Below are 27388 nucleotides of genomic sequence, written 5' to 3'. Positions count from 1 at the left end.
TTGTTGTTTTAAGAATGAACGATCAAAAAAAAAAAAAAAAGAATGAACGATTAAATCCCACCTGGTTCTGTGGAATTATTTATTAATCGACTCAAAACCTTCGGAAGAACCCTTCACTAGACAGTGGTAGGCGATGGAGACTCCATCTTCGGAAGCCACAGAAGATTCGATTTCATCTATAAAGGTAATGAGGCAGCGGCTTGAATCCCGCATCGACACCCTCCACGCCGCCCAGCTGCACATCATCACCTCCCTCCAAAATGTTGTTCCCGACATCGTTTCCTCTCTCGATATCTCTCTCAAATCCGTATCCACTTTCAGCAACAAGCCCTTCACTCCCCTCAGCCAAATCCTACCCGCCAACCCCAATTTTAGCAAACCCCACGTCCCCTTGGAGAATTCAAAACTCCCCGCCCCTGCCTCTCTTTGGAAGCCCTCGCCTAAAGAGAATGAGCGGGCTTTGATCGAGGAGAGCGGTGGTTCGCTTTCGGTTGTTAGGTCAATGGTGGCTGTGTGCTTGCTTGAGAGGGTTCCCTTTACTCCAATTGATTCCTCCACATTGTTGAGAAAGTTGGAGAATGATTCGTCGGCTAGTTTAGCTGAGAAGGTGGCTCTGAGGGAATTGGGTGGGGAGTCCGGGCCCATTCTGGCGGTGGAGATGGCCTTGAGGTCGATGGCCGAGGATAATGGTTGTGTGGACTTGGATGAGTTTGTGGTGAGTGGGAAGTCTGGAGTCATGGTTATGAATATCGATAGGACTAGGCTTTTGAAAGAGTTGCCCGAAACTAAGCAGATGAATGACGGGAATTCTAATGATGGGAATAGAGTCATGGAAGCCACGAAAAATGGGGAGATTATGAGTGGCCGAGGGGGTTTTGGTATGGGAAGGGGAGTTCCGGATATGTGGGTTGGGGGACCGATGATGATGGGACCGAGAGGTGGTGGCGCGAGAGGGATGGGGATGATTGGGGGGGTACCAAGAGGTGTGGGGATACCGCCCCCAATGCATAGGCAGCCCCCAGTGAATCCAAGTGTGCTTCAAAGTGGGGGATCAAATAACCTTGGGTTGAAACCGAGGACAGAGGAGGAGGATATGAAGGATCTTGAAGCTTTGTTGAATAAGAAAAGTTTTAAGGAAATGCAGAAGTCTAAGACGGGGGAGGAGCTTTTGGACCTTATTCACAGACCAACTGCCAAAGAAACTGCAGTGGCTGCTAAAGTATGTGTTTCGAAAGATGGATAACAAAATTAATCGTGTTCACTTTCTTCCTAATGCGACCAAAAAGGATTTTGTCTTCGCTTCCTTCATGCTTAGTGTATTTAACTAACTGTGTTTATGATGGGTTTAAATTTGTTCTGGACGCCAACGAGCAGCTGAATACTTTAAAGTTATTCTCTATTATTGTTATTTGATAATCTCTTGATTTCTCTTCCCAGATAATATAAAAATATGGCTCTATTCTTCTCATCACTCTGTCTGGGATGCTTTATTGCCCATATGGAATAATTGAATCTTTATATACTGTTGACTGAATGGTGTTGCTCTTATTGCTTTAGTTCAAAAGCAAAGGCGGTTCTCAAGTAAAGGAGTACTGTTCAGCATTGACAAAAGAAGATTGCCGACACCAATCTGGTATGTACGTTGCTTGTGAGAAGGTTAGTATAATGTCTGTCATTTATGAATTTAGCACATGTACAAGTCTTGTTGAGTTTAAAAATCCGAAAAACCTTGATGTCATGGTTGTTAGCAAATCTTTTGATTGATTAGGTTCATTTCCGACGAATAATTGCTTCACACACTGATGTAAATTTGGGAGACTGTTCATTCCTCGACACTTGTCGTCACATGAAGGTAAATTATACATCACATCTTTTTAATACTTTCAAATATTTATTTAGTTTGATCACAGTTCTCACATTGGCGCATAATAGTAGACATGTAAGTATGTCCATTATGAGCTTGACTCAACTCCAGATGTATCACACATGATGATGGGACAAACTACCTTACCTCTGAACAAGCCATTGAAGCCTCAGAGTGCTCATTATTGCTCGGAAGTAGAGCTTGGAGAGCCGCAGTGGATTAACTGTGACATACGCTCCTTTAGAATGGATATTTTAGGTCAATTTGGAGTTATAATGGCTGATCCTCCATGGGATATTCACATGGAATTGCCCTATGGGACAATGGCTGATGACGAAATGCGCACTCTGAATGTTCCTGCTTTACAGACAGATGGTCTGATATTCCTTTGGGTAACAGGCCGTGCTATGGAGCTTGGACGTGAATGGTATTTTACCTTTTCTGTTTATGCTTCTGTAATTTTATATGGAAATTTTTGTTATGATGACCATAATTTATTTTTTTGGTGAATATTTTTTATTTACCATTATAAATAATTAGATTATGATGTGATTTTTACCTTCAACAATGAAAACACCTCTAAAACCGATCTTTTTCTCATGGAAAATTTTGACATCGTAGTAACTGATGTTGAATAAACCTCTGTTCAATTATGTTTCTGAAGTTTGGAACTTTGGGGGTACAAGCGTGTAGAGGAGATCATCTGGGTAAAGACCAATCAACTTCAGCGAATCATCAGAACAGGTCGTACAGGCCACTGGCTGAACCACAGCAAGGAGCATTGCCTTGTTGGGGTGAAAGGGAATCCTGAAGTGAATAGGAATATTGATACTGATGTCATTGTTGCTGAAGTACGTGAAACAAGTCGCAAACCAGACGAGGTCAGTGGCTTCGTCGTCCTTCATATGGGCAATTAAGAATCTGACGAAATATGTCTCTGATTTTGATATATGCTTGGAATAGTTATCCTCATTCTGGATGCTGGACCATGCTTGCTATAAATCAACCCAAAATAGCTTCAGCTTTGCTCATAATAGTTATTCTGAGCCAAATAATCTGACTTTCTTGTATATGTATGCCTCATATATTTACCTGATGTGTTTTAGATGTATGCTATGCTGGAAAGAATTAGTCCGAGAACTAGAAAGCTGGAGTTGTTTGCAAGGATGCACAATGTACAGGCTGGGTATGTTTTCTTGACGTCCTTAATTTTTTCTAATTCCAGCTGTTGAACTTAACAGTTGGTGATATTTTGTGTCATTTTGACGATAATCCCCTGCAGAATTGATTCCATGCACCCAAGCATAAGTTGCTCTGTGACACCATCCATATCTTCAAGGAAATGAACAAGGCGTATTTTGAACCCATTATTCTATAACTATTCTTTTCTAGAAAACGCTTTTAATTATTCCATATACGGAAGTTTCTCCAGACACTTTAGGACAACCTTTTAGTGGTTTGATGAAGAAGCAAAAGCCCATTTATCCACATCCCCAGTTGGTTCGTTTGTCTAAGTTTCAAGTTCAGTTGTCGAAGACTCTTGATACATTAGAGTATCTAATTGACATCACAATGAATGGTATAATTGGAGCCAACACTAGCAAAGTACAAAAAATGGACATCTTGTATACTATTTCTATCTTACATATGCACATGCCCTGAATGTGTACGTAATGGTTGAGATCTTGAAGCATCACAAGACAATATCTTCAAATCTAGGCAGTAAAGGAATTTTACAAACACATAATTATGTTTTCATTCAATGGTTCAAAGTCTATATTCAACACGGTTGATTATATAAATTACTTGTTACTTCTTGAGTCTTGGGTTAGAGTATGGAAGCGTTTTCCATATATTCCTTGAGTGAAAAGTTTTTGTTCCGTTCTTGTTGGTAACTCTGATACGTTCTGCATATGTTTCATTCACTCTTTTTATGGTGACTGGTTCACGCAATTACAATGTTGCCCCAAAATTGGAAAATACCAACAATGTTACAAGTGCCAGATTGCCACCTTCGATCATTCTGCGTCAAACTCGAATAAGACTGTTCACGTGTTTCATCAATGTGATGTTTTCAGGTGGTTATCGCTGGGGAATCAGTTGCAAGGGGTCCGGTTAGTAGATGAAGGGTTGCGAGCAAGATTCAAGGCTGCTTACCCGGATGTGGAGGTGCAGCCATCATCGCCACCAAGAACGGCAATGGCCATGGAAGTCGTTGAAGGTGAAAACAAATCATCATTAGAATCAAAGACAATGAGTGTGGATGGGGAAAAACAGTAACCTAACTCCGTGCATGATCCGAATGCAGGTTTAAGAAGATACTGCTGCTAATTTTTGTGCAATGTTTTGGTGTTTTAATTAGGATAGGCTCAAAAATTCATGTTTATAAGATTTATAATTCAGTTTGAAGGATATAAATAGCATGGCTAATGCATGGTTGTTGGGCAATGAACGTTTAGTGTCCATGAAATATGGAATTAGTGGGGTTGTTATCTGTCTCAGGGTTTAAATCTATCTATAAATATGGAGTCCATTTCTACATTTATATACAGGATTTCAAGATATCCCATTCCAGTTCTCTTGAATTTTTTTTTATTGCTGACACTTCTGTTCACATTCCAATTCAGGTGATTAACATTCAGGTCCAAATGATTAATTGTAATTAGTCGTTACTTATTTTGCCGTTGCCCATTGAATCCTGTACTTATTTTGCCCATTGAATCCTGGAAAATGAACGCACACCGAGTCTCAAAATATTGTTTGAGGGCAAACCTGTTGTATGAAAACTGCGAGACAAAGGCCTCTGTTTTTTTAACTCGATTTAACGCGTAATTGTCTTTGCGAATCATAAAATAATTTTTGTTATATACTGAACTGGAGTCATATATAGGTTTATTGGAATCTATGTTACCATTGCCATTGTCTTTATTTATTTAATTTTGTTATTTTATCTCAATTAATGGTTGCAATTATTGTAATTTCATGTAATAACATTCCCACTAAATATTGGGTGCTGAATATTTTTATTAAACTCTAAATATCGAAACGTGAATGACTGATTCATCCTTAATATTATGTATTTGCAGTCAGTTTCAAGTTCTACCAAATTCCAGATTCCAACTCCGTGAATTGCAAAATGAGTAGGTCTCTTGTGAGACGGTTTCATGAATCTTTATCTGTAAGACGGATCAATCCTACCGATATTCACAAATAAGATATCTGTCTCACAAAATACGATCCGTGAGATCGTCTCACACAAATTTGTCTGGCAAAATATGACTCTCAAACGGAAACGGGGCTCGTTTAAAAATATTTATATAATCATACTTAGTACTTCATTTGAATTAAAATATATTAATCCCAAATATTCTCCGTACGTACATCCATCTTCTGAACATATTAAATAAAGATGAAATTTGAAATATATTTGTAAATTTTGCATTTTGCAATAGTATTTTTATTTTGTGTGAAGAAAAACAAAGAAATACTAGTACAATTGCCTTAAAAAAAAAAAAGATTATACTGGTACAAAGATTCACATTCTGTATTCGTGAAATTGTATTTACAACATACTATTAATAAATATGTAGAGTTCACATATATTCAACAATCCCCGCCTGGTTAACCAGTAAATTCAATTGGACGGGCTTTTAGACACATGATTTTCTCATGTTTAGATCGGACTACTAAGTTTTCCAACGCTAGTTGACACTTTCGGCTAACATAAAACAAAACTCAAAAAATGGGATTAGAACTTGCTACTTCATAAGTCCGATGGAAGAACGAAACCCGATATAATACCTTCTAAACGGAACAACTAAAGTTATTAGCCACTCCACTCAACCACGCTTGAGTGACGCCAATGCATGATAGATTCATAAAACGATGAGATATTTTGTTCATTCATCGTATTCTTCATCTTCACTTGAGTGTTGATCATCTTGAACAAGTTTCTGGGGATCATTCCAACCCTTTATCTGATTTCTAAAATTTTCGGATGCTGATGATAGGTTACGGCGGCGGCCTTTTTTTCTATCCTTTACGAAACAAAAAGTTAAAGAGTTCAAACCGATGAAAGATTAACCAAGATCCTTATATATTTGTGTGTGTTGTACCTCTTCATAGTTCCTGTCATTCTTCTTATGCGTAAGAGATGAAACACGTTTTGCTGCTTCATTAAATAACTGGAAGCCCTGAAGATCTCCATTTTTAATACTTGCTTCGAGCTGCCAACAAACAAAATAAGTAATAAAATAAAGGTGTTAAAACAGTGAGTCAGATTTAAAAGTCGTATACCTGAATGTGAGCGATGCAAAGAAGAATGCTACCAATCGGCAGCCAGCTCTCCTCCGGAGATATTGATAAATTTGGCCTACGGCACAAAAAGATTATATATGTATTTCAATGATAATAATACTATTCAAATACCGGCACAATAATGTGATCCGAATAAACACATTCTAAATAATTTTAGTTTTCTTTTGTTTCTTTCACGTAACATCCAAGTCGGTTCCGAGTCTCTGACACGTCTCGTATCCATGCTCCATAATTTTAAGTCAAGCCAAGCCAACTAATGAAGCAACTTGTACACAAGTCATATGAATGCTAAAAATGCCTTAGTATTAACAAGTGTTTGTTATAGAACAAGGACAATTGAAGCTCAGTGTCGATCCAGAGTAACATATTTACTGAAGCCATACGATTTCATCTCTGCATTTCAAGAACGTCAAACAAATTAAGACCTTTTATGTATCAAATGATTGTAAGCTCGTTGACGCACAATAACATTTCTTCAAAGAATATGCAAGCCTCATTCTCATTTCTGACCACTTCCTAGTAAAATACATCAAATTAAAACTTCCGATGTTTGATAACTATAATTGGAAATGCACCTTGATTTATCTCCCAACACCGTTTCACAACAATTTTCTCAAATCATGTTTTGGTACTTCACTACATCTATAACGAACAGTCAAGGAGATAAATTTCCCATTTCCATTCCATGTCTCCACACAAGAGAAGCACAAAAGATTCACTCAAGAAAACAAAGAGTGAAAGGGTGAAACCTCAAGTAAGGAGCCAAATAGACAAGAGCATAGACTGCATAGCGTCGATTCCCAGTATCCAACCAAGCAAACACCCAACTCTACACGAGCATAAGAACAAGCATATAATAAATATACACGAAAAACAAGTAAATCGATACAATCATCGAATCACTAATAAGTTTAAAAATTAATACCATCCAATTGAAATAAGGAATGAAGCTAATGATTCCCATCACAGCAAACCTCGCGTGGGCTGAGTCAATAAGTGATTCTGCTTCCGCATCTTCCGGTGAGGGAGCCAACGGAAAAATCAGAGAGTTAAGGAAACACGCGCCAATTGCCATGGCCACCGGCGAGTCAGCCGAGAACTCCGCTTTGCACTTCCCACCCCTTAACCTCCTCTAATCAGAACAGAAAATAAAATAACTTCATAAATAAAACCCTTTATTCTTCCGCTAATAATTATGTCATAGACGTATGCCCACAAGTTCTAGAAGGGATTTGTCACTAAATCATAACAAACCAAAGAGCCCCACATACTTCTAATCTAATGAAGTTAAAGCACGTATCTTTTTTCCGCTAGAATACCACACATACCTGTCTGAGTACTTTGAGTTGATTATATCTGGTATAACGAGGTTTGAGGGATGGTATAAAACTGGGTTTTAGCGAAATGGAAGCTGCCTGAGACGCAGTGGAGGTGAGAGGGACCATTGGTCAACGGCGGTGGCATCCAATGTTCGGCGAGGGTGATGATCGGAGGGCTAGTTGCTGATTAGATTCTCTAATTTCTTAATTGATTAGTATTATTAGAATTGCAATCAGAAAGTATTTGAGAACTGTGCAAAATATAGTAGTGGGAGCTCAGCTTTGGATGGTTGGTTGGTTGGTTTGGTTCTCATCGTATCCTTAGAAACGGAGCATTTTATATGATATATAGTGACACTTAACCATTCTGTATAAATTTATTACATCAATAATGTATATATTTTAATACAATTAAGATTTAATATATTACTTACAAATAAAAAAATTCAAGATATAAATTAATATTCATATTATTTTAGCAAGACCGTACCATTTTAGGAAATCAAAGAAGAACACATCAAGATATTGATTCATTTAATATTTGACCATAAAGGAACAATACCAGATTTAAAAGGCAAAAACATTTGTTTTTATTTGATTTTTATTGAGTTATACATGTATAATAATATGACAGGTTTCATAGAAAAAAATAAACAATAGAATGAACGTGTTCTTTTGAAAAACTAGAAAATTTATTTAAATACATAAAATATGGATTGAGAGTGCTTAAAAAAGGATTAGCGATAGGTATTAGGCGTGCGACGTAAGGGTATTGCAACACAAAAAATATGGATCGAAACTGTTGGGTATGCGACGGGAAGTTCTCGTAATAACCATATGATATTGCCATTCATAGCCCCCACACCAATCTTGAAATCTTAACTTCAAGAAACCTACTGGACAAATTTTTCCTTACATGGTTCGTAAGTAAGTAGACTATCAATTAGAAAACCAACCTCCGCAGTAGAATCTCCACTATAACAGGCAATCCAATTAATGCATAGATTCAGCACATGCTCCCCTAAACAGGAGCATCAAAACAAAGAGGAAATGTTCTTGCTTCCTATGTTATGTCCTTGGAACTGATTTATCAATTGGAAATGGACTCAGAATTCCCACATTGATGCAGAAATCTAGGGCTACTCCAGCAAATGAAAAAATCAAAAGGCTTTCAGAAATGTATACAGCACCATCAAAAGCGTGTGACAAAATGCTGCTTGCATCTAGCTCCAATGGGGGTCCACCTTCCACCGCACCTAGGCCTGCATCGAGGATAAAATCACGGAGTTAACACATTCAGTGTCATCTTCATAAGTTAATTTATATTCATTCCCAAACATCCTTCGATGATTTTGAGTTAGGAGAGTTCCTGTTGTGTAGGATATGGACACTATGGTCGCATACAATTTAGACTGTTCTTATCTTAGAATAAAGTTATTTGAAACTAAGAATTTCAAATCCATTCAAGTTGTTCGAATGCTTTTGATATATAGAGATTTTAAATTCATCCCCTCAAATTTGAATCTTATGAATGAAAAGTTGTAAGAATTTCACGTATATCCAATATTAATTGAGGACTTTTGGGATCTGAATCAAAATCTCATCACTTTCTCATTTTATAGGGGGGTTCATTCCTTCAGTGTTGAAAAACCGTGACTGTAGTGTCTCTGTTTTCCATTTATGTACTTGCATCATGACTCATGCCAATTTATATAGCAAGTGCTGTGTATTAATTACCTTTGACCAAGCCAAAGGCAGCAGCTGTCCCTGATTTTAGATGAAAACTGTCCAAGTCTCTTCTGATAGCATAGCGGAAAGTTACTCCAAAAAGTGCACAACAAACAAAGGTGATTGCCAGAGGAAGAATCAGCTGTGGGCCGCTACCAACCCGAGTTACCGAAATGGGAAGTTGCGCAAGAACGCCAGTAAAAGCAGCGATTGATGCAGCTTTAACAGATTCCAGTCTCTCCTTATCTTTGGCTGAGACAACCTTGCCTTGTTCTGTCAACAAAAGCTCTGCTTCTTCCACCATCAATCTTGCTTCCAATATTTCTTTCTGGCATTCTGCAATCTTCAATTGTTATATCAGTCAGCAAGCAATAGTTTTAAGCCACACACAATTAGATCAACTCGTCAGAGTAAATTGGTTATTTCTGGAATTCTGAAATCTTCAATTGTTATTACATCAGTCAGCAAGCAGTAATGTTAAGCCACACACAATTAGTTCAACTCATTGGCGTAAATGGGTATGGTTGGCTCTGCTCAGCTGGAATTATTCAAATTCAAACTACATAAGTGTCTAGCAAAGAACCATTATTAACTCGCGTTTAGTTGAGGTTAGAACATATTTTATACCACCGATGCTTCAGTCTAACAACTAATTATTCTACTCAATCATATTTCGGTGACCAAAACTGTCAAAATAACCATGGTTCATTTGTCACGAGGAAGGCTTTATCATACATGAATTGGCAGAAGAAGCATGTATTGTTCCCCGCTTGGAGGCCAGACACGTGAAATCAAGTACTTGTGCAATTTTGACAAGCCCCGTAAAACAGCACATGCAAAGTGGGCCGCATGATTTCCGTATTATCGATATTCAATGCATTTAACAGATGCCTATTTTCTTTCTAATTCATGCTATCAGAGAAATCATTTTAGTCAACCCAACTTCAATTAAAGCAGTGTTTTGCTATATTAATTCTTTTCTTTACTAAAAATTTCCAATCCTCTTTGTGAGTTTTCAGAAAAAGTTAAAACTTTCGACCCCGAAACACGTCAACAATATCATTGTAATTTCAAACCTCGGAAGCTCTTGATTCTAGCTGCTTGACATAGTCCTTCATAATTCTGGCCTCGATTTCTTGCTTCTCAATATCAGCAAGCTCTCTCTTAGCCCTTTCGACCCTCTGCGAGGCTTGCTCGAGTCCTTCCAACAAAAGCCGATTTTCTTCCTTGCTCAGCAGTAGGTCCACTCTATCATCCACCATATCAGACAGCAAATCCTTCAAACTCTCACTATTTTCACTTTCTGGGGCGCCGTTTCTGCTGCATTTCACAGTCATGACTGGTCTCGAAATTGACAAAAGCGTTTGGTTGATAATTGAGGGGGTGAAGTAAAATCTCTCTTGGAGCAGAGACCTCCAGTAGGTTGACGGAGGGATTGTGGTTACTGCGGTTTTCATGGTGGGATATGCGCTGGAAAAAGGATTGGAAGATATCAAGTGTTTCATATCATTCGACGTTTCGTATTATTTCTGGTACTTTACTCGAATAATTATTATATATCGTCGAATTAGCTCAAAATCAATTCCAATCTCATGCTTACAGTTCAATCTTGAATCTTATATATCCATAAGATTAGTGGGAGTAAAATTTGTTGGTTTTTTTTTTTTTATCTTAATCTTTCAAATTTCATTTACAACAAATATAATAAGATTAAGAGGTTGCTTTATAAGATAAAAACAATTTATTTCAGGAAAAAACTAAATACTAATTTTTGTCAAGTAAATTCTACATGACAATGTACAAGGTGGTAATAAAAGAAATAAACGAAGTCAAATATTGTATAAAGAATAAATCCTCACAATGATTTTTAAAAAATGTTGCACGTACGTATTTAATTTAATTTTTTTTATTATTATTTTGAGAAGTTTTACATTCAATAAAATTGGCACGACAAACGCCAATCATAAACCTCATTTTATAAACTACCATCAATAAATATACAAAAATCTCCTGGAACAACAGGCTTTCTGGTTTGTAAAGCGCGAGGTCTCCGATAAAATATTTCGAAACAACCACCTACATTACCCAGTTATTACACCTGCCAAAACATCACTCTTTCCCCGTGCAAAAATTGTGTAAACTAGTCGAATAGCATCAATCCACCCCTCTAAAGATTCCCAAGAATCACTAACCTGCCCAACAAAGTTGAAAAGATAATTTAGACACCAGAAAGCTTCATACAAACCGATGCAGAAGTAAGACATGTTCTCCGAAAGTGTTAAAAAGGAAGATATACCAAGAAAACTGGTTCATCAATTGTTTCAATGCAGAGGCCTGCACCAGGTGGCAAGGTTAAATCAGCACAAGCTGATACACAGACTATATCCGCGACATTCACTTTTATTGCAGGTTTGCTAATAGGTGAATCTGCTGATTTTGATGAAAGACTTGGTGAGGATTGCCTCTGCTCCAGTTTGATAATCTGAAATTTGCAAATCATAATTACAATCAAAATTAAAATAATAATAAATTTGTTGAAACCTCAAACGATGTCCTCCCGTATTAATTTGAATCTGACCATATTATTTTCCAACATGATACATACAATTGAAAATACAACAAAATGAACATCAGTTAAAGACTGGCATTCTACTGCCACAAATAAACAAGATAAAATCAAAAGTAAAACCACAACTTAGAAGTTAACCAATTCAAGTTATTACTAAAAATATTAAAGTTCCTATGCACAGGCTAGTTAAAAAAATTAGCAGAGTGGTTGAAAGGTTTTATTGAAATTGGCGAGAGGGGGTTAATTCCGAGTTGAAAATAGAATTCTTTGAAATACTTGGATTACTTATATATTCAATCACAGATCGAACCTAACAGTTGACAAAATTTAAATGATTGAGAAGAAAACAAAATTGACAACCATCTACCACACCTGTTGGAGCCCTTCATGGTTTAGTACAAACTGAGTACGTTTCCAATCACCATGAGGTGCAACTGGAATACCCACAGGTGGCGCAGTCAGATATCCAACCTTAAGATATGGTAGAGGCAGCTGAAAAACAAAATTCCAGATATTCAGATTCCCTATCCACATATAGCACAAAGTGTGAATAATGAAAGTAAATGATAACAAATGTTGAGAAACCAGCATACTTACCATGGAGCGTACAAGCTTCAATGCACTAGTGTAAACCTGTTTGACATCACAGATGGCATGGATAATGTCCAAAAAATATTTTCAACGGATTAAAAAGAATTTGCTAAGACTTGATCCTTTTAGTAATTATGAGTGGAAAATATGTGGATGATTGTACCCACCACAAAAAGTTTGGATGTTGATTGGGTTTTGAAATTTCTTGTTGGTTTTAACATTGAATTCAGTGAGACGTACAGACGCAATACAGGAAAGAAACCCCCTTTTAATCTCAGTGCATCTCCATTTTTTAGCAAAAGCAGAAAGTAAATAACTTATTTTAACAAGATGGAAAACTGAGCAGATGGAAAGAATGGACATGGGAAAAATAAATTCATAAAAGAGAAGGTCCTGGCAAGGGTAGAGTTCTGTGAAAGAATACTAGAGAAGAATAGTCGGAGTTCAAGGGAGGGATGCAAAGGATTGTCCTGCAGATGGAGAAATTTGTTGAACAAAAAAATATAGTAATTACAGTAAAAACTTTGAAATATAATTTAGGGGCAGCATTCAAGCAACATAACAATAACAAAAAAAGACAGATTTGAAAAGGTAAAATAATGCTTAAACGAGATGTGGTTCAAAAAGAACGTGCATACTGAGTAATTAGGTTTCAGTGCATGTGCAGCTGCAATGTAGATAGCAGACTGGCTATAAAACTCATCAGGGGTAACCTCCTTTGCACTAACGTGACCTCCAGTTCTTGAAATATCCTCTGCTAATCCATACTGCAAATTGGACCACATATCAGCATGAGTCATATAATCAGTCCATAAATCACATTATGATCACTAGGGTAAAATTAATATGAAGATAATGCTAACTTGCTGCCAGGTCATGAAGGACGAGGCAAGTGGTCAACTAACCAGGACAGTTCCCAAATTGTAAATTGCCCGGTGAAAATCAAACTGCAACTGAATCGCAGCACGGAACTGCTTTTCACAGATGAAAGGCATTAGGTTATCATATGAAAGGGAATCAAATGCAAAATATGTTTAATAATACCATTAAGGCACTCCTACAGAGCCAAGTGAAGTTCATACCTTACTAATAGCAGTTTTCACTATGGTCTGTTTTTCACGAGCAGGAACTATGGCACTCAGTTCCTGAAACATGGATTTGACGTATAAATGAAAAGGAAAGAGTTTCAGGCACAAAAAAGCATTAAAATGCAAAGTAGATATCCAGATATAATCTTACAACAGTAATAAAAAACATCAAAATATGAAAGAGGTTCTTAAAAGGTATATACAGTTCTTAAGTACCTGCAAAGCAAGTCCCCAATTGTTAAGCGCCTAAAAATTTATCAGAAGATTACATAAGATTAGTAAAATAGTATTATAAAAAACAGCAGAGCTACACGTTAGATGAAAAAGGTAAAAAATAATGTGGAGATCTTGGATGTTAAATAAGCAGCTTGAGGACCACAATTCATCTATTTCATGATCTGAACTTAAAAAATGATTCAAGGTAACTCTTAATTTGATTTATAAACTGAAAAATTACCTGGGGACTGTTCCAATTGAGTCGGACTGCCTTTTCATAATTTTTCGTAGCCTGAAAATTTAAGAACAAAAGGAAATTACATAACTATTTATTACTTGTATGGGTGGCACAAATGTCTTGGTATGTAAGTCCTGACGTTCACTATAGTCAGAAAAGATCGCACGGTAGATTCACCAGCACATGATGCCTACTCAAGTCAAAGTTTATAGAAGGAACATGCTAATCAATTTATATACACATTATAGAATCATATAGCATTATCGAATTTTTTTTAAAAGGATTCAACCTGTTTCCAAAGTTCTTCGGCTTCCTTTGTACGGCCACGCATCTTTGCCCGATCAGAGATTGCTATAGCCCAGTTATAGTAAGCCTAATATCATTGTCAAGATTTAAAAATCTTAATTAAAATAGGACACCTCTTATTAAAAAATATCTACAAAAGAAACTGGAATAAACAATGTGTGACCAGCTTAAACAGATCAACCATAGCAAATATAAAACATGACATCAAGATAGAACTTCCCATCTGAGTCATGTTTCGACTAGAAGATTCAAGTGCCTAAAAGGCCAGCATGAAATGAAAATTCAAGTAGAAAATATTTGCATTGCACTCGCGCATTCTTGTCAACAATCACATATCTTATTGTAAAACAGGGCTCATCATAATTCCTGAAACCAAAAGACACCGCAACATTTTTCTTTCTATTTTAACAATCAACAATGCCTAAATGGCCGGATGCAAAAAAATAACAGAAAACTACATCTGTTGATACATACATCATTTAGCGTAGGGCAGAGACGTGTAGCCTCCTCGTACTTTTTACACGCCTCTTCAAGTAAAGCATCCTTAGAAGGAGAACTGGATTCTGGACTTACATTATCAGCACTTTCCTATATGCACAACAGAGTTCAAAGTATTCAAACATTAACAGCTATAAGAGGATGGAACTTCACGTATTGACTGAGTAATTCAAGGAAAGGTATCCTAATAATTTAGATCGAGTAACTATCCATGTTATTACTATTCATAGATTTTCAATGTGACTTAATACAGTTCAAGTGTATATGTCTCAATTATTTCCTGCAGCCAAAACAAATTAAATAAGAAAAAAAAAAGCTTTTAACCATATTAGCTAAGTCTAATTTGGACAATCAGACCTGAAGAACCAGTGCCCAATTGTACAAAGCATCATAATCCTCTGGATTTCTCTCCAGCGCACTAGCATATCTGCAAATAAATTCCCAATGGTGTAAGCGAAATATGCAGCCTGTGTCACTGAAAGGGTTCCAAAGGAGAACAATGCTTCAATGATGGCTATATTGATGTTAATCTCATGATTGTGAATATTTATGATACATTTCAAGCAACTAATTACTCATCTTTAAAAGTCAATAAACATGTACAATGAATATATGGGCATAAACCCAAAATAAATTAACATAACCGTGTATTTCACAGGGAGGTCAAAAACTAAAAATCAAATACAGTAAGAAGGTGATTCTTTGCAGCTACTAAAATGTTGTGATATAGGATCTGGTGCAATTACAAAAAGAATACATTGGAGCCACCCACCCACCCACATGCACGCACTTGTACAGATTTCAGTGACGCAATCCGTATCAGCAAGGAAATAGAGCCAAATCTTAAGCCAGTATAAGTGACTTAGGAACATCATAAAGAAAGGAAGAAAATGAAGTAATATGTGAACTGAAATTCGCTGAATAATGTGGTCCAAAAAATTTGCAACTACCTTCTCGCAGCAAATGTAAGAACCTTTTGACGAGATCTACCTTCTTCATCAAGACCAGTAACACTATTAATCAACTCCATAGCAGCGGTATTCTGTTCAATTTGCTGCTCCGAAATTGGTTCACTGAAACAACATACGAAGCCACACAAACAGTCAGAGCTTATTCGCACAGTAAATTAAAAGAATGATGGAGAATCCCTGTTATCTATTACTATTATTATGGAAGAGCACCACATAATAACCATCTCGGTCTCTTGGTGTGTTTTATATGGTTCTTCCTAGAATACCTTTATAAAAATAACCATCTTAATTCAATATTTTGAATTTTTCCTACAATTTTCTAAAATACTTATCTCAACTATTAATAACCATATAAATTTTTAATATTAAATTTTTAAAAACATGTGATATATATATATGTGTTGGATTATTACCAGAAAAAACATACATAAGAATTTTTTTGATGAAACATGGTTAAACCGACACAATATATTCATATAAAAATAAAATTACAGAACATGCACACATCGTGTGCAAGAATCGCTAGTATGTACTATTAAAGAGAAGGAATCATATAGAGGGAAATGGGGCTTGGTCACTTTATACCACCATTTTCACAAACAAGAAAATCTATATCAGCTTCACAGACAAGATACCTGACAAAATAAGATAAATGATGCAAAAAAAGAGCGGACAAATTAAATGTGAAAATAAGGACTGGGAAAAGGCTGCATGTAGCACAGGAGAAACATTACAGTTGCAGCAAGATGCCATTGCTATGATGTGTAAACGTAATAACATCTAATGTCATGCAGCAAACACACGGACCAGAAGGAATTAAAGTTTAGTAAACAATGGGGTGCATGAACTCAACACAAACTCTTCTCTTTACGCCCGTTTACGGATATTCACTCATCATATACTGATCTGATTATTGAAAAGATATTAGAGATAAGGACACACAAAAGAGACAGTGACATCAATGCAGAGAAAACTGATTCAGATAACAAAGACATTAACTTTCTGCAGCCGTAACCTAATCAGTAACAAAAACATATGCCCTCGCAAACAATTAGCATAGTACTGATGTATACATTTTAATTTTGCCCGCCTTTTCCGTAAACATATATGTATGATATGGTGATCAGATTGTACTTATGGAGTTTTAGTTTAACATGCCAAATCGTCAAGATTCGTTTTTTTTCCCAAGAACCATAGTTCTTGAAGATCCAAAACTACTGCATTGCGGCTCTTCTTCACGTCTCATTAATCCTGGATCAGATGTTTTTTTATCAAAAAAAAAAAAAATTCCAAGAATTGCACTTAAGCAATGAACTTCTAAATCCCAAAACACCATAAGCCTCAAGTCCACGGACTTCTGATTAATTTGCTTAAATTAATTCAATCAAATTCATTAAATGATCTCCTGAATTGATCAAACAAAAATGAATCATTATTTCTTTTCCTGAAACTGACAGACCAGACCTATGAGGAGTATCGACCTCTCTTGCGTCCTCGTTCTTTAGATCTCCATTTTTCAATTCATTCAACAATTCCCGCATAGTGAAGGTCCTATTCCCCTCTGCCTTAGTCAGCTTCGCTTCAGTCCCGGTAGCTTCGTTAGATTGCACAGCACGCGAGTCAACATCCCTCAACTCTGACGAAATTTCTTCTTCCGGTGATGCTTCCGTATTGACTGGTAGAGCATGGACGAGATGGGGATCTGGCTCAGCGGCAGGCGGTGCATCAGTAGCTTCGGGATCGGAGGATGGAGGTGAGACAATGGCTTCCGTACTGGAGGCCGGCGGTTCGTCAGTAGCTTCGGGATCGGAAGACGGCGGTTCGGGATTAACTAGAGTATCGGAGGATAGCGGTGCAACAGCAGCTTCGGGATCGGGTTCTCCATTTTGTAATTCCGATTGATAATCTTTGGAAGACATTGGTTTTGAAATTGGATGCCTGAGATCTGTTCTTCTTCGAAACTTGCTTCTCTTCAAGAAGGCTTCTTAGGCCATCCACATCCACAGTAGTGGTAGATGTATTTTCTCCAAATGTTGTCGATCATTAATCAAATATTTCATTATTCAAATATCTCACATTTCACGATCAAATATCTTTAACACTGTCACTTTGATTGATAGTTTTTTATTTAAATAAAATACCTTACAATTTTATAAAAAACATTAAAAATATTTCTGAATATTTTTTAATATTAAAAAATATTTAAATGATTATTAAAATTAGAAAATTTAATTAAAAATATTAAAAAAATGAAAAAAAATATGAATAGTTATTCATTTTGCACACAAATCAAGAAGATACAATTGTAAATATTTGGTGGTGTCAAATATTGTGGGTGCCCTTATGTTTTGTCTTGTTTGGTTCGTATTTCAGCAGTGTTTGGTTCTATTTATAAGTTTTTTGGAAATTTTTTCTGGTTTTATGTTTTTTCCTACACTTTTTAAAAAAAATTATACTAGTATTCCTACGTTAGGTGCTTGTAATATTTTTTATAATTTAATTTTGTTTATATCCAAGTGATGATATAAATATAATTATAAACTTGATGTTTAGAAAAACAAGGCTCTATCTTTTAAGTAACATGTAACTTGCATAAAAATTTTAACACTTTATTAATATATATAATTATTAAAACAAATCATGATACCAAAAATTAATTATTCTAAAAGATCTCAAACTTTATTTCAATGTATGCGTTGCGTGATTGTAATATTTTTTATAATTTATTTTATTTATATTTAAATGAGAATCAAAATATAATTATAAACTTGATGTTTAGGAAAGCAAGACTCTATTCGTTAAGCTACATGCAACTTAAATTAAAATTTTAACACTTTATTTAATATATATAATTATTAAAACAGACCATCATATCAAAAGTTAGTTACTCTAATAATATCAAACATAATAACATGATATAGATAATATGATTATTATTTTCTGTCATCTGACGTTATATTTCTAGAGTTGAATATTTGTTTGGTCGAGGAATGGGCCGCTGTGGTGGACAAAGTCTTCAAAAAACTTTGGGGCCCAAAACCAACTATGCCATCTCTAGCACATACAGGCCCCGCCAAGAGTGGATCTTTCGGATATTGTGAGAGATTATGTCACTCCAGTCACAAGAGTGATAGCGATAAGGATATTCCATTCCCTGTACATGCTGCATACACCTAAATTATTACAACAAGCGATAACATTCGAGATATGAAAAAGTTCTTTTTTTTTTTTAAAGATATTTTAAAAAGGTCTTAGTGGATAGAATGCAATATAATGAATTGTTGGTGCAAATATACGTTGATTGAGGTATAGTGACCGATGTCATGGAGTGCATCATTTCCCATATGGCAAATTAGTGGTGGGGTGGGGTGGGGTGGGGTGGGTGGGGTGGTGTGGGGCGTTTTGTGAGTCTGTGTCGGTCCATGAGATTATGGAAACACGTGGGCGTTGGAAATTCCTACCATTTCAAGATTAGATTATATCAGATTGCTACACATGTTACTACATTTACAGAATATTCCATTGTGCACGAGTAAATGGGATGTTCACGTCAAAAAAGATATACCACTCGGCACATTAAATGAATAATATTTGAATATGAATTATCAGTTTGAGCATTTGATTACAATGTAAAAAATGGTAGTGTACATTATATTATAATCGAGAAGCGACTTCGAAACTTTGATTATGGAAACCAAATTGTCTATATTTTCTTTTATGTTTAATAAGAAAACTAAAAACAAAAAAACAAAACAAATCAAAAAGTAACTTTTTTTAACTCATTATATATTTTGCCCAAAAAAATTGGAATTAAAATTTAAGGTTCAATTTTGATTTGAAGTAGATTAACATACTTGGGAAAAAATATTTTCCTTTTGTTACTACATGTGGTTTAAATTAAGAGTATGTCTCTTGTTAGACGGTCTCACGAATCTTTATCTATGAGACGATCAACCCTACCGATATTTAGCATAAAAAGTAGTACTTATTTCATGGATGACTCAAATAAGATATATGTCTCACAAAATACGACCCATGATACCGTCTCACACAAGTTTTTATCTTAAACTAACATATTATCGGCTCAGTTTTAGCTAAGAAAAATGATTAAATCGAAATCGAACCAATGTGGAGTACAGATCCTCTTAGAAATATGCTGATAAAGTTCATGAAATGTTCTTCAAAATGTTAAATCAGAAGATAAGCGTGACCATTGCAAGTTGGCAAGTGCATATCCATTATATCGTATATACATGTACCCCACGTGTACTATAAGGGAGTGTTTGGTTGACAGGATTAGGGGTATTATTTTTTTTATCCTGCCTAGTCAACTGTTTGGTACGCGTGATTATTTAACCAAGTCAATTCCTCCTATGAATAATTAGGTTATATTAGGTAGGTTAAAATAATACCTCCTCACCCCCTAGGATTATTTATCCAACTCTTAATACCTCCTACTTTTCCAATTTTACCCCTTTATTATATTCAAACTCACCACCACTTCCCGCCACCAACCGCCGCCGCCGCCACGACCGCCGCCGGCCGATTTTTCCGGCTGGCCGTTTCCGGCCGCCGCCCCCGTCAGCCGTTTTCGGCCGGCCGCCGGCCCCCGCCGCCACTGTCGCTGTCGCCGCCGCCGCGAAGAGGAAGGACAATTTTGTCTTTTCATCAAAAAATTCAAAATTATCCTACATTTAAAAATCTTACCAAACATAATATTATTTTACACCATATATTACAATCATACCACAATCATTTTCTTCATCATTTACATACTAATCATTAGTTTATCCTATCCTTCCAACCAAACGTAGCCTAAAAATATTAGATAATATGATGTTGGCAAGTGCATATCCATTATATCGTATATATATGTACCCCACAAGTACTATAAAAATATTAGATAATATGATATTAAAAAGGTGTTTGAATGAAATGATTTGACTTAAAGAATATATTTATATTTGGATTTTAAATTACATTTATATCAGATGAATTTCAAATCCATCATAATTATTATTGAAATTGAATGACTTGACTAGTGGTACGACTTTGAAATCAACTTTAATTTGTACATCCAATTAAGTTAAAACGAATTGATTCGAAATGCATAAATCTCTAATCCATTAATCGAAACACATTCTTTGATTGCAACATAGAGTTTTATCATTAAAATCCCTCTCTTATTACAAGTACTACCACGTTTCAAAGCTTATACTTCCTTCACTCGTGTCCACAAATTGAACCCCGGTGTAATATTTTTTGTATTCCTAATATGTCTTAAATTCTGCCTGGCTGCTTGATTCCGGTAAGTATCAAACAAAATTTTCCTTATTTTATTTCCAAGCGATCAAAGAGCCACGTACACAGGAGGTACATAAACTCATGGATAACATTGGTGCCAAAGCAAGATAAGGGCTTCAAATTAATTTCTTAATTGGCATAATCTAAATTCAGATCATATACCTGCAGTGATGTGAACTCTAAGTTCCTATTATATTTGTGTAGTTGGTGCCAAGGTATCATCCTTTGCTCCTGATGTAAGAATTCGTTGTTACTACTATTAGATATGTATTAGGTAAACTCCAGAATAACACAATAACATACAAATTATGCTAGTCAAGTAAATCGTACAAGAAAACCCACGTGCGCCAATGTCGTCCGAAAAAGTTTTGGTGAAAAAAACGCTCACCTATGTTGCTAACTCAAATATCCTCCCAAACTCCTAGGCTATATTTGGTAGCCATGATAAGGGAATGATTATTAAATAATCATCATTTATCTTATGTTTGATTCATTTTTAATTTAGCATGGAGACCCTTGATTATGATTGAAAACCCTCACTATTTATGTTATTTATGTGATTAAATATCTCTTCTCAAAGGTGTGATAATGTATAATTCTTGAATAGTAATAATGATAAATAATATAATATTTAAATTTTTATTATATTTTTTGTATAAATTAATTTCATATATTTTTATTATTTTCAATCATTTTAAAAAAAATAAATTGTAATGCAAATCTATCTTAAATTAAATTTTTATAAATTTTTAATCTTGTTAATTAATTTTTTATAAAAATAAATATTTATTAAATTCTAATTTATTTTGTTTAATGATTATCATAATATTTTCAAATATATTTTAATAAATATATTTAAATTAATTTTAATAAATGTAAATTATAATTATAATATTTAATTATCTATCAAATTATTTTAAAAATATTTATTATTATTTTAAAAAACAATAATATTGTAATTATTACTAAACTTTATTTAATATTAACATTCAAAATATTGTTGCTATTTTAATTATTAAAGTAAATGCATATTTACAAATTTATTTTTAATAAATATATTTAAATTAATTTTAATAAATAGTAAATTATAATTATAAATATTTAATTATCTATCAAATTATTTTAAGAATATTTATTATTATTTTAAAAAACAATAATATTGTAATTATTACTAAACTTTATTTACTATTAACATTCAAAATATTATTATTATTTTAATTATTAAAGTAAATACATATTTATAAATTTATTTTTAATAAATTTATTTAAATTAATTTTAATAAATGTAAATTATAATTATAAATATTTAATTATCTATCCAATTATTTTAAATATATATATTTAATTAATACTTGGGGCATTTTGGTCATTGCAATAAAATTTAAAAAATCAATCCATCATTTTAAAATCATACCAAACACCATGTTATTTATTCCACCATACTATTAATACATATATCTCATTTTTAATCATTATAATTACTAATCATTTACTTATGCCGAATGTAGCGCTGTTGTATATTTATTCATGTTACATGTGTTTAAAGGGGACGGCAGCACAATTTGTCCTTTGGGAAGGGAACAAATTAATGCGGCCTCCTTCTTTGATGAGCTGCCTGCGTAAGCCACGTTATGGGAAACGTGACTCGTGTAAGACCGAGACAAATTCGATTATTTTTTTTTTTTTTTTGTGTTTTTAAAAATATATCGAGCACTCGGGGATTCCCACTCGTTGCAGTTTAAGAACACCTAGCAATTACAAAACAAGCATACAATGCTAGTTAGTATAAATTATTTCAAGGAATCATCCTACAATTCCTCAATTCAAGTTGAGTAGTTAGTCAAAGTGTCACCTAATATTTTTGGTTTGTTCTGTACTTTTTGCTGTTGGGGGATATGTCTTCACGTGAAGAATCATTCACCTTCTGCAAATAAGAAGTAAGTTGGGTGATTAAAGATTTCACGTTGGATATTTTTACATACAGTAAGAAAATGTGATGAAACCTGTCACGAGTTCTGAGTTCCTTATCAAGTTATAGCGAAAAATCCACCGTTGTGTTTAATTTCCAACTTTGGAAATTCTTTTATACTCTACTTAAGTTACATATGAACTTTTTTTAAAAAAAAACAGGTAATTCGCAGCCGCTATTCGTAGGGTGCGCACTGGATTATAAACGAACATTATGTAATATGTTCTTCCAAAAAAATGTCTATAAATTATAAAATTTATAACCAATTAATTACAAATACATTTGTTCCACTAACTTAAACACCACTCGTGAGCAATTAATTATATGCATACGCTTGTTTAGTGCGAGGACTATATATTTCAGAAACAAAATTTCGTTTGGATTGCAAATAGTTGCACCGTGGATTTTTTAGTTAATAATATCATATTGATAGATATGTCAAACAAAGATATTCTGATTTTCACTAGTTGATATATAAAAAATGCATAATAACCAAATAACTTGACATTTGTAAAAATTCAAATCTAAATTATATCATCAAAATCATTTGTTATAGAAAGAAGTCGATGGGCATTACTAAATCTAATGGCATACCACACATCTTTGGAAGATGTTCTTTATATCTTCAAAATTTTGGTTCCAATTCTCATTGAAAATATCGGAAAACACTGACTATGATTTTAGATTTACTTATGGTCAATATTTGAACAATGCGGGATTTTTTGTTCAAAAGGTGTCTATGTTCATTTAATCCAACGCCAAGTGCCCTAAATCAAATTGAATACATTATATTATGCAAATATAGCAGTATTTACTCAGAAGGGAAACAAACTTTATTTCTTTATATTATTTATGGTTTCCTAGAGAAACACGAAGACCGATGACTTCTGTTTTCCTTTCGTTTTTAACGTGTTACACGATCTCACGAGTTATATTTTATGAGACGGATATCTTATTTAGATCATCCATAAAAAAATATTACTTTTTATTATAAGAGTATTACTTTTTATTATGAATATCGGTATGATTAACCTATCTCATAAGTAAAGATTCGTGAAATCGTATCACAAGAGATCTATTTTTCTTTTATTTTTATTATGAATAAACTCCTTAAATTTATTTAATTTATAAAATTTTATATTTATTTTTTAATCTCTTCACATCCCTTATAAATAGGTACTCCCGTTTTGATATTTTCCTCACCATCCAACTCTCATTAGTCAATTACTCATTCATAACTGCAAAACTCTCCTCCTACCAACTCGGGTACAAAGAACGCTAAAATGGCGGCCGAGGCGACTGGCAACCGTAGCATAGCCGAATTTTCTAACAAAAAAAGAGGGTCTTCCGATGATCAATGGGACCAGCTTGCCGTGGCCAAGAAACATCAGTGGAGCAAGGTGTCGCCGATGCATGCGGTGGACCCGGCGGAGGCGCTGGCCAATGCCCGCCACGAATTCGGCGAGCACGGCGGCGTTAACATGTCCATCGAGGCTTCAGCCACCTTCACAGTCATGGAACCCGAGACCATGGCCAGAATGTTCTCCGGTGAATTGGGGCCCGACCGGGATTTCTTCATCTACAGCCGCCACTTCAACCCGACGGTGCTCAATCTCAGCCGCCTCATGGCTGCACTCGAAGGAACGGAGGCTGCCTACTGCACCTCTTCCGGCATGTCCGCCATCTCCTGCGTCCTCCTCCAGCTTTGCAGCTCCGGTGGGCACGTGGTGGCCTCCCGCACACTCTACGGAGGGACTCACGCGCTCCTCACCCACTTTTTCCCCCGCGCGTGCAACATAACGACGACGTTCGTGGACGTCAGGGATGTGGAGATGGTGAGGAGGGAAATAGTGGAGGGCAGAACAAAAGTCCTGTATTTCGAATCGATGTCGAACCCCACGCTGACTGTGGCTAACGTGCCGGAGCTGTGCAAGATAGCACACGACAAGGGGGTGACGGTGGTTGTGGACAACACGTTCGCGCCGATGGTGCTGTCTCCGGCGAGGTTGGGGGCGGACGTGGTGGTGCACAGCATCTCCAAATATATTAGCGGTGGCGCCGACATCATCGCAGGTATTTTCTTGATTTGTTCCTTCTCGCACGTTCGATTATGGCTTTTATTAATTTTCTTAAATTAAAGTTATGAGTGATTGTGACCTATGTTTTACTCAAGATAAATCTTTTAAATATTTATTATTATTATTGTTATTATATTATATCTGATTCTATTTTTCGATTATAAGATAAGATTTACTATAATCTTATCATATATTAAATCGTAATTAATTAATGATTCTGTTCTTATTCGTATTTGATGGATTTTTTTATTATGTTTTTAATTACTATTATTATTTGTTTAAATGACTCATTATGTTGATCTCTAACTACATATTTATCGATAATAAATCTAGTCATGCATGATTGCATTTAATGTGGGATTACCGTTTTGTGTTTGCCCACCTATCGGAAAATAAAGCCATCTAGTTTTAATTAGTCTACCGATATAATCATAAGAGTAAATATCTTGTGAGATGAATCTTTATATGTCTCTACCGATATTTACGGTAAAAAGTAATACTTTTAGCATAAAAAAAATAATATTTTTTCATGGATGACCCAAATAAGATATTCGTCTCACAAAATATGATCCGGACACCGTCTCACACAAAGTTTTTGCTTAATCATACTTACTTTTAATTATATATGTTTACTTTTAATTATATATTTTTGAAAGATTGATAATGGCAACTCTTTTATATATGTACATGTCTTGTTGGCTCTTTTTATATATTAATAATTAATAATAATGTCACGTGTTCTTTTTCCCACCACTTGGGATCTCTCATATTCTACATTTTTTTATTATCACGAGCGGCACACACTTATCTTTTATTATTTACCGAATAAGCCAAAGGTCATCGTGACTGTCGACTGTTTTATCCACTTGAATTCACGTGATTTACGCTTTAAAGTACGAGCGGATCACATGATATGCAGCAGCCTTCTTTTGGTATCACTTGTCCTCCCCTCGCACTCTCCTTCCGATTTTTGGTTGTTCCAAGCATGAGATTCTATGCTAAATCCGAGTAGTTTAGTGAATGCGAGTCTCATATGAAGAAAATCTACCGGGTTGATCAAATTCTCTTGCAACAATATAATATCATGTTATAAAATAGTAACAAAAGAATATATCTTCTTATGGTATATATGTATATACATATATATTAATGCGGAAACAAGTGAAGGGACATTTAATTCTTGCGGTAAAAATGATTCATTCTGACCATGTGGAATTCTGAGGAGTAGGTACAAAAGAGGAGTAGGTCCAAAATGCTATATAAGGATAGAGTAATGAATCCACGTGATGGACGACAGTTGGTTGTTGATGATGTCTCAAAAAGTGGTGGTTATTTCAGACAAGGGAATATACTATATGTTATCTTGATGCTGGATTCTGAATATTTCCATAATGGTTTTGAATTGGTGAATTTATTTGGATATGTATCAAGAAATTTAGATTTGTTTATTTAGAAATTCTATGCCCCTAATGAATGAATATGTGCATGCCCCTCAGGTGCTGTGTGCGGTCCAGCCAGCCTAATGAATTCTATGATGGATGTACATCAGGGGGCTCTCATGTTATTGGGGCCGACCATGAACCCGAAAATCGCATTCGAACTTTCCGAGAGGATCCCTCACTTGGGCCTTAGAATGAAGGAGCATTGCCATCGGGCCTTGGTGTATGCAACCAGGATGAAGAAGCTCGGTCTCAAAGTTATCTATCCGGGTCTGGAAGATCACATCGATCACACCCTGCTCGAGTCCATCTCGAATAAAGACTATGGTTATGGTGGCATTTTGTGTTTGGACATGGGAACCGAGGAGAAGGCCAATAGGTTGATGAGTCTTCTTCAAAACTGCACTCAGTTCGGGCTGATGGCTGTCAGCTTGGGGTACTACGAAACCCTGATGTCGTGTTCCGGGAGTAGCACGAGCAGCGAAATGAACGAAGATGAGAAAGAATTGGCTGGCATTTCTCCTGGGTTGGTGAGAATGTCGGTAGGCTATACTGGCTCGTTGGAGCAGAAATGGAGCCAATTCGAGAAGGCCCTCGCTCGAATGCAGGACCCGAGTTTACTTCAAAAGATGTAACTCGTTTTATATATACACTCTTCAATCGCAAAATATTAGTAGTTAACTTGGTATGTTTGCTATGTGAATGTGTGTGGTATTTTGTCACATATATCTTTAAAAAGTAAGTTTGGATGCTCGTGTTGAATATAATGAGGTATTATTGATTAATTTGCTTTGATGTCCATTTTAAGCATGCGTATTTATTGTGGAAAGAGCTCACAACTAAAATGAAACTTCAGTGACAAAAGCTTGTGTGAGACGGTCTCACAGGTCTAT

General features: G+C 35.3%; 5 protein-coding genes and 1 long non-coding RNA gene across 11 annotated transcripts; 3 read left to right on the top strand and 3 right to left on the bottom strand.

The window, feature by feature from the left end:
* The first annotated feature begins 64 nt into the window (after positions 1 to 64).
* LOC142545416 (N(6)-adenosine-methyltransferase MT-A70-like) lies at positions 65 to 4696 on the top strand. 4 transcript variants are annotated; one of them, XM_075652601.1, is made up of 8 exons: positions 65 to 1219; positions 1558 to 1656; positions 1769 to 1852; positions 1936 to 2291; positions 2529 to 2745; positions 2971 to 3050; positions 3943 to 4172; positions 4492 to 4696. In XM_075652601.1, exons 1-7 carry the CDS (start codon positions 134 to 136, stop codon positions 4142 to 4144), a joined length of 2124 nt encoding a protein of 707 aa, XP_075508716.1. In that variant the 5' UTR covers positions 65 to 133; the 3' UTR covers positions 4145 to 4172; positions 4492 to 4696. The 4 variants fall into 4 exon arrangements, with proteins under 4 accessions (XP_075508716.1, XP_075508718.1, XP_075508717.1 ...); XM_075652603.1 differs by having other exon boundaries at positions 3943 to 4085; positions 4492 to 4510; XM_075652602.1 differs by lacking the exon at positions 4492 to 4696 and adding an exon at positions 4173 to 4426 and having other exon boundaries at positions 3943 to 4085.
* A 715-nt stretch (positions 4697 to 5411) lies between these two features.
* LOC142545414 (uncharacterized) lies at positions 5412 to 7809 on the bottom strand. Of its 2 annotated transcripts, none has more exons than XM_075652598.1 (6): positions 7510 to 7809; positions 7107 to 7313; positions 6931 to 7010; positions 6161 to 6236; positions 5980 to 6090; positions 5412 to 5896 (listed from the first exon to the last, which is right to left on the bottom strand). In XM_075652598.1, the coding sequence occupies exons 1-6, from the start codon at positions 7624 to 7626 to the stop codon at positions 5876 to 5878; spliced, it is 612 nt and encodes a 203-aa protein (XP_075508713.1). In that variant the 5' UTR covers positions 7627 to 7809; the 3' UTR covers positions 5412 to 5875. The 2 variants fall into 2 exon arrangements, with proteins under 2 accessions (XP_075508713.1, XP_075508712.1); XM_075652597.1 differs by having other exon boundaries at positions 5412 to 5901; positions 7510 to 7808.
* On the top strand, positions 6199 to 6667 carry LOC142545415 (uncharacterized). The gene is made up of 2 exons (XR_012820267.1): positions 6199 to 6337; positions 6421 to 6667. It is a non-coding gene; the product is annotated as an uncharacterized LOC142545415 (long non-coding RNA).
* A 377-nt stretch (positions 7810 to 8186) lies between the features above and the next one.
* On the bottom strand, positions 8187 to 10759 carry LOC142545413 (uncharacterized). The gene is made up of 3 exons (XM_075652596.1): positions 10305 to 10759; positions 9238 to 9571; positions 8187 to 8762 (listed from the first exon to the last, which is right to left on the bottom strand). Exons 1-3 carry the CDS (start codon positions 10731 to 10733, stop codon positions 8569 to 8571), a joined length of 957 nt encoding a protein of 318 aa, XP_075508711.1. The 5' UTR covers positions 10734 to 10759; the 3' UTR covers positions 8187 to 8568.
* Positions 10760 to 11118: 359 nt separating this feature from the next.
* LOC142545412 (protein HLB1-like) lies at positions 11119 to 17711 on the bottom strand. Of its 2 annotated transcripts, XM_075652594.1 has the most exons (14): positions 17170 to 17710; positions 15685 to 15807; positions 15092 to 15161; positions 14711 to 14824; positions 14220 to 14303; positions 13934 to 13984; positions 13693 to 13722; positions 13471 to 13533; positions 13294 to 13359; positions 13027 to 13155; positions 12395 to 12430; positions 12170 to 12289; positions 11525 to 11710; positions 11119 to 11420 (listed from the first exon to the last, which is right to left on the bottom strand). In XM_075652594.1, exons 1-14 carry the CDS (start codon positions 17622 to 17624, stop codon positions 11310 to 11312), a joined length of 1638 nt encoding a protein of 545 aa, XP_075508709.1. In that variant the 5' UTR covers positions 17625 to 17710; the 3' UTR covers positions 11119 to 11309. The 2 variants fall into 2 exon arrangements, with proteins under 2 accessions (XP_075508709.1, XP_075508710.1); XM_075652595.1 differs by lacking the exons at positions 11119 to 11420; positions 11525 to 11710; positions 12170 to 12289 and having other exon boundaries at positions 12395 to 12858; positions 17170 to 17711.
* A 6461-nt stretch (positions 17712 to 24172) lies between these two features.
* On the top strand, positions 24173 to 27280 carry LOC142545411 (methionine gamma-lyase-like). The gene is made up of 2 exons (XM_075652593.1): positions 24173 to 25051; positions 26553 to 27280. The coding sequence occupies exons 1-2, from the start codon at positions 24262 to 24264 to the stop codon at positions 27128 to 27130; spliced, it is 1368 nt and encodes a 455-aa protein (XP_075508708.1). The 5' UTR covers positions 24173 to 24261; the 3' UTR covers positions 27131 to 27280.
* Positions 27281 to 27388: the final 108 nt, after the last annotated feature.

Source organism: Primulina tabacum, chromosome 5 (assembly GCF_025594145.1).
Source record: "Primulina tabacum isolate GXHZ01 chromosome 5, ASM2559414v2, whole genome shotgun sequence".
Lineage (NCBI taxonomy): Eukaryota > Viridiplantae > Streptophyta > Magnoliopsida > Lamiales > Gesneriaceae > Primulina > Primulina tabacum.
Note: the sequence above shows the minus strand (reverse complement) of the source record. Positions and strands in the feature narration are given on the sequence as shown.

Coding starts and splice junctions, on each gene's coding strand:
- LOC142545416 (XM_075652601.1), top strand. CDS start 134: ATGGAGACTCCATCTTCGGAAGCCACAGAAGATTCGATTTCATCTATA. Junction 1,657..1,768: donor TGTACGTTGCTTGTGAGAAG/GTTAGTATAATG, acceptor TTGATTGATTAG/GTTCATTTCCGACGAATAAT. Junction 2,292..2,528: donor ATGGAGCTTGGACGTGAATG/GTATTTTACCTT, acceptor ATGTTTCTGAAG/TTTGGAACTTTGGGGGTACA.
- LOC142545414 (XM_075652597.1), bottom strand. CDS start 7,626: ATGGTCCCTCTCACCTCCACTGCGTCTCAGGCAGCTTCCATTTCGCTA. Junction 7,011..7,106: donor TTCCTTATTTCAATTGGATG/GTATTAATTTTT, acceptor ATGCTCGTGTAG/AGTTGGGTGTTTGCTTGGTT. Junction 5,902..5,979: donor ATGACAGGAACTATGAAGAG/GTACAACACACA, acceptor TGTTTCGTAAAG/GATAGAAAAAAAGGCCGCCG.
- LOC142545413 (XM_075652596.1), bottom strand. CDS start 10,733: ATGAAACACTTGATATCTTCCAATCCTTTTTCCAGCGCATATCCCACC. Junction 9,572..10,304: donor TAGAATCAAGAGCTTCCGAG/GTTTGAAATTAC, acceptor TAACAATTGAAG/ATTGCAGAATGCCAGAAAGA. Junction 8,763..9,237: donor TGCCTTTGGCTTGGTCAAAG/GTAATTAATACA, acceptor TCCTCGATGCAG/GCCTAGGTGCGGTGGAAGGT.
- LOC142545412 (XM_075652594.1), bottom strand. CDS start 17,624: ATGTCTTCCAAAGATTATCAATCGGAATTACAAAATGGAGAACCCGAT. Junction 15,808..17,169: donor GAGGTCGATACTCCTCATAG/GTCTGGTCTGTC, acceptor ATGTTGTTTCAG/TGAACCAATTTCGGAGCAGC. Junction 14,825..15,091: donor ATTGGGCACTGGTTCTTCAG/GTCTGATTGTCC, acceptor TTGTGCATATAG/GAAAGTGCTGATAATGTAAG.
- LOC142545411 (XM_075652593.1), top strand. CDS start 24,262: ATGGCGGCCGAGGCGACTGGCAACCGTAGCATAGCCGAATTTTCTAAC. Junction 25,052..26,552: donor TGGCGCCGACATCATCGCAG/GTATTTTCTTGA, acceptor CATGCCCCTCAG/GTGCTGTGTGCGGTCCAGCC.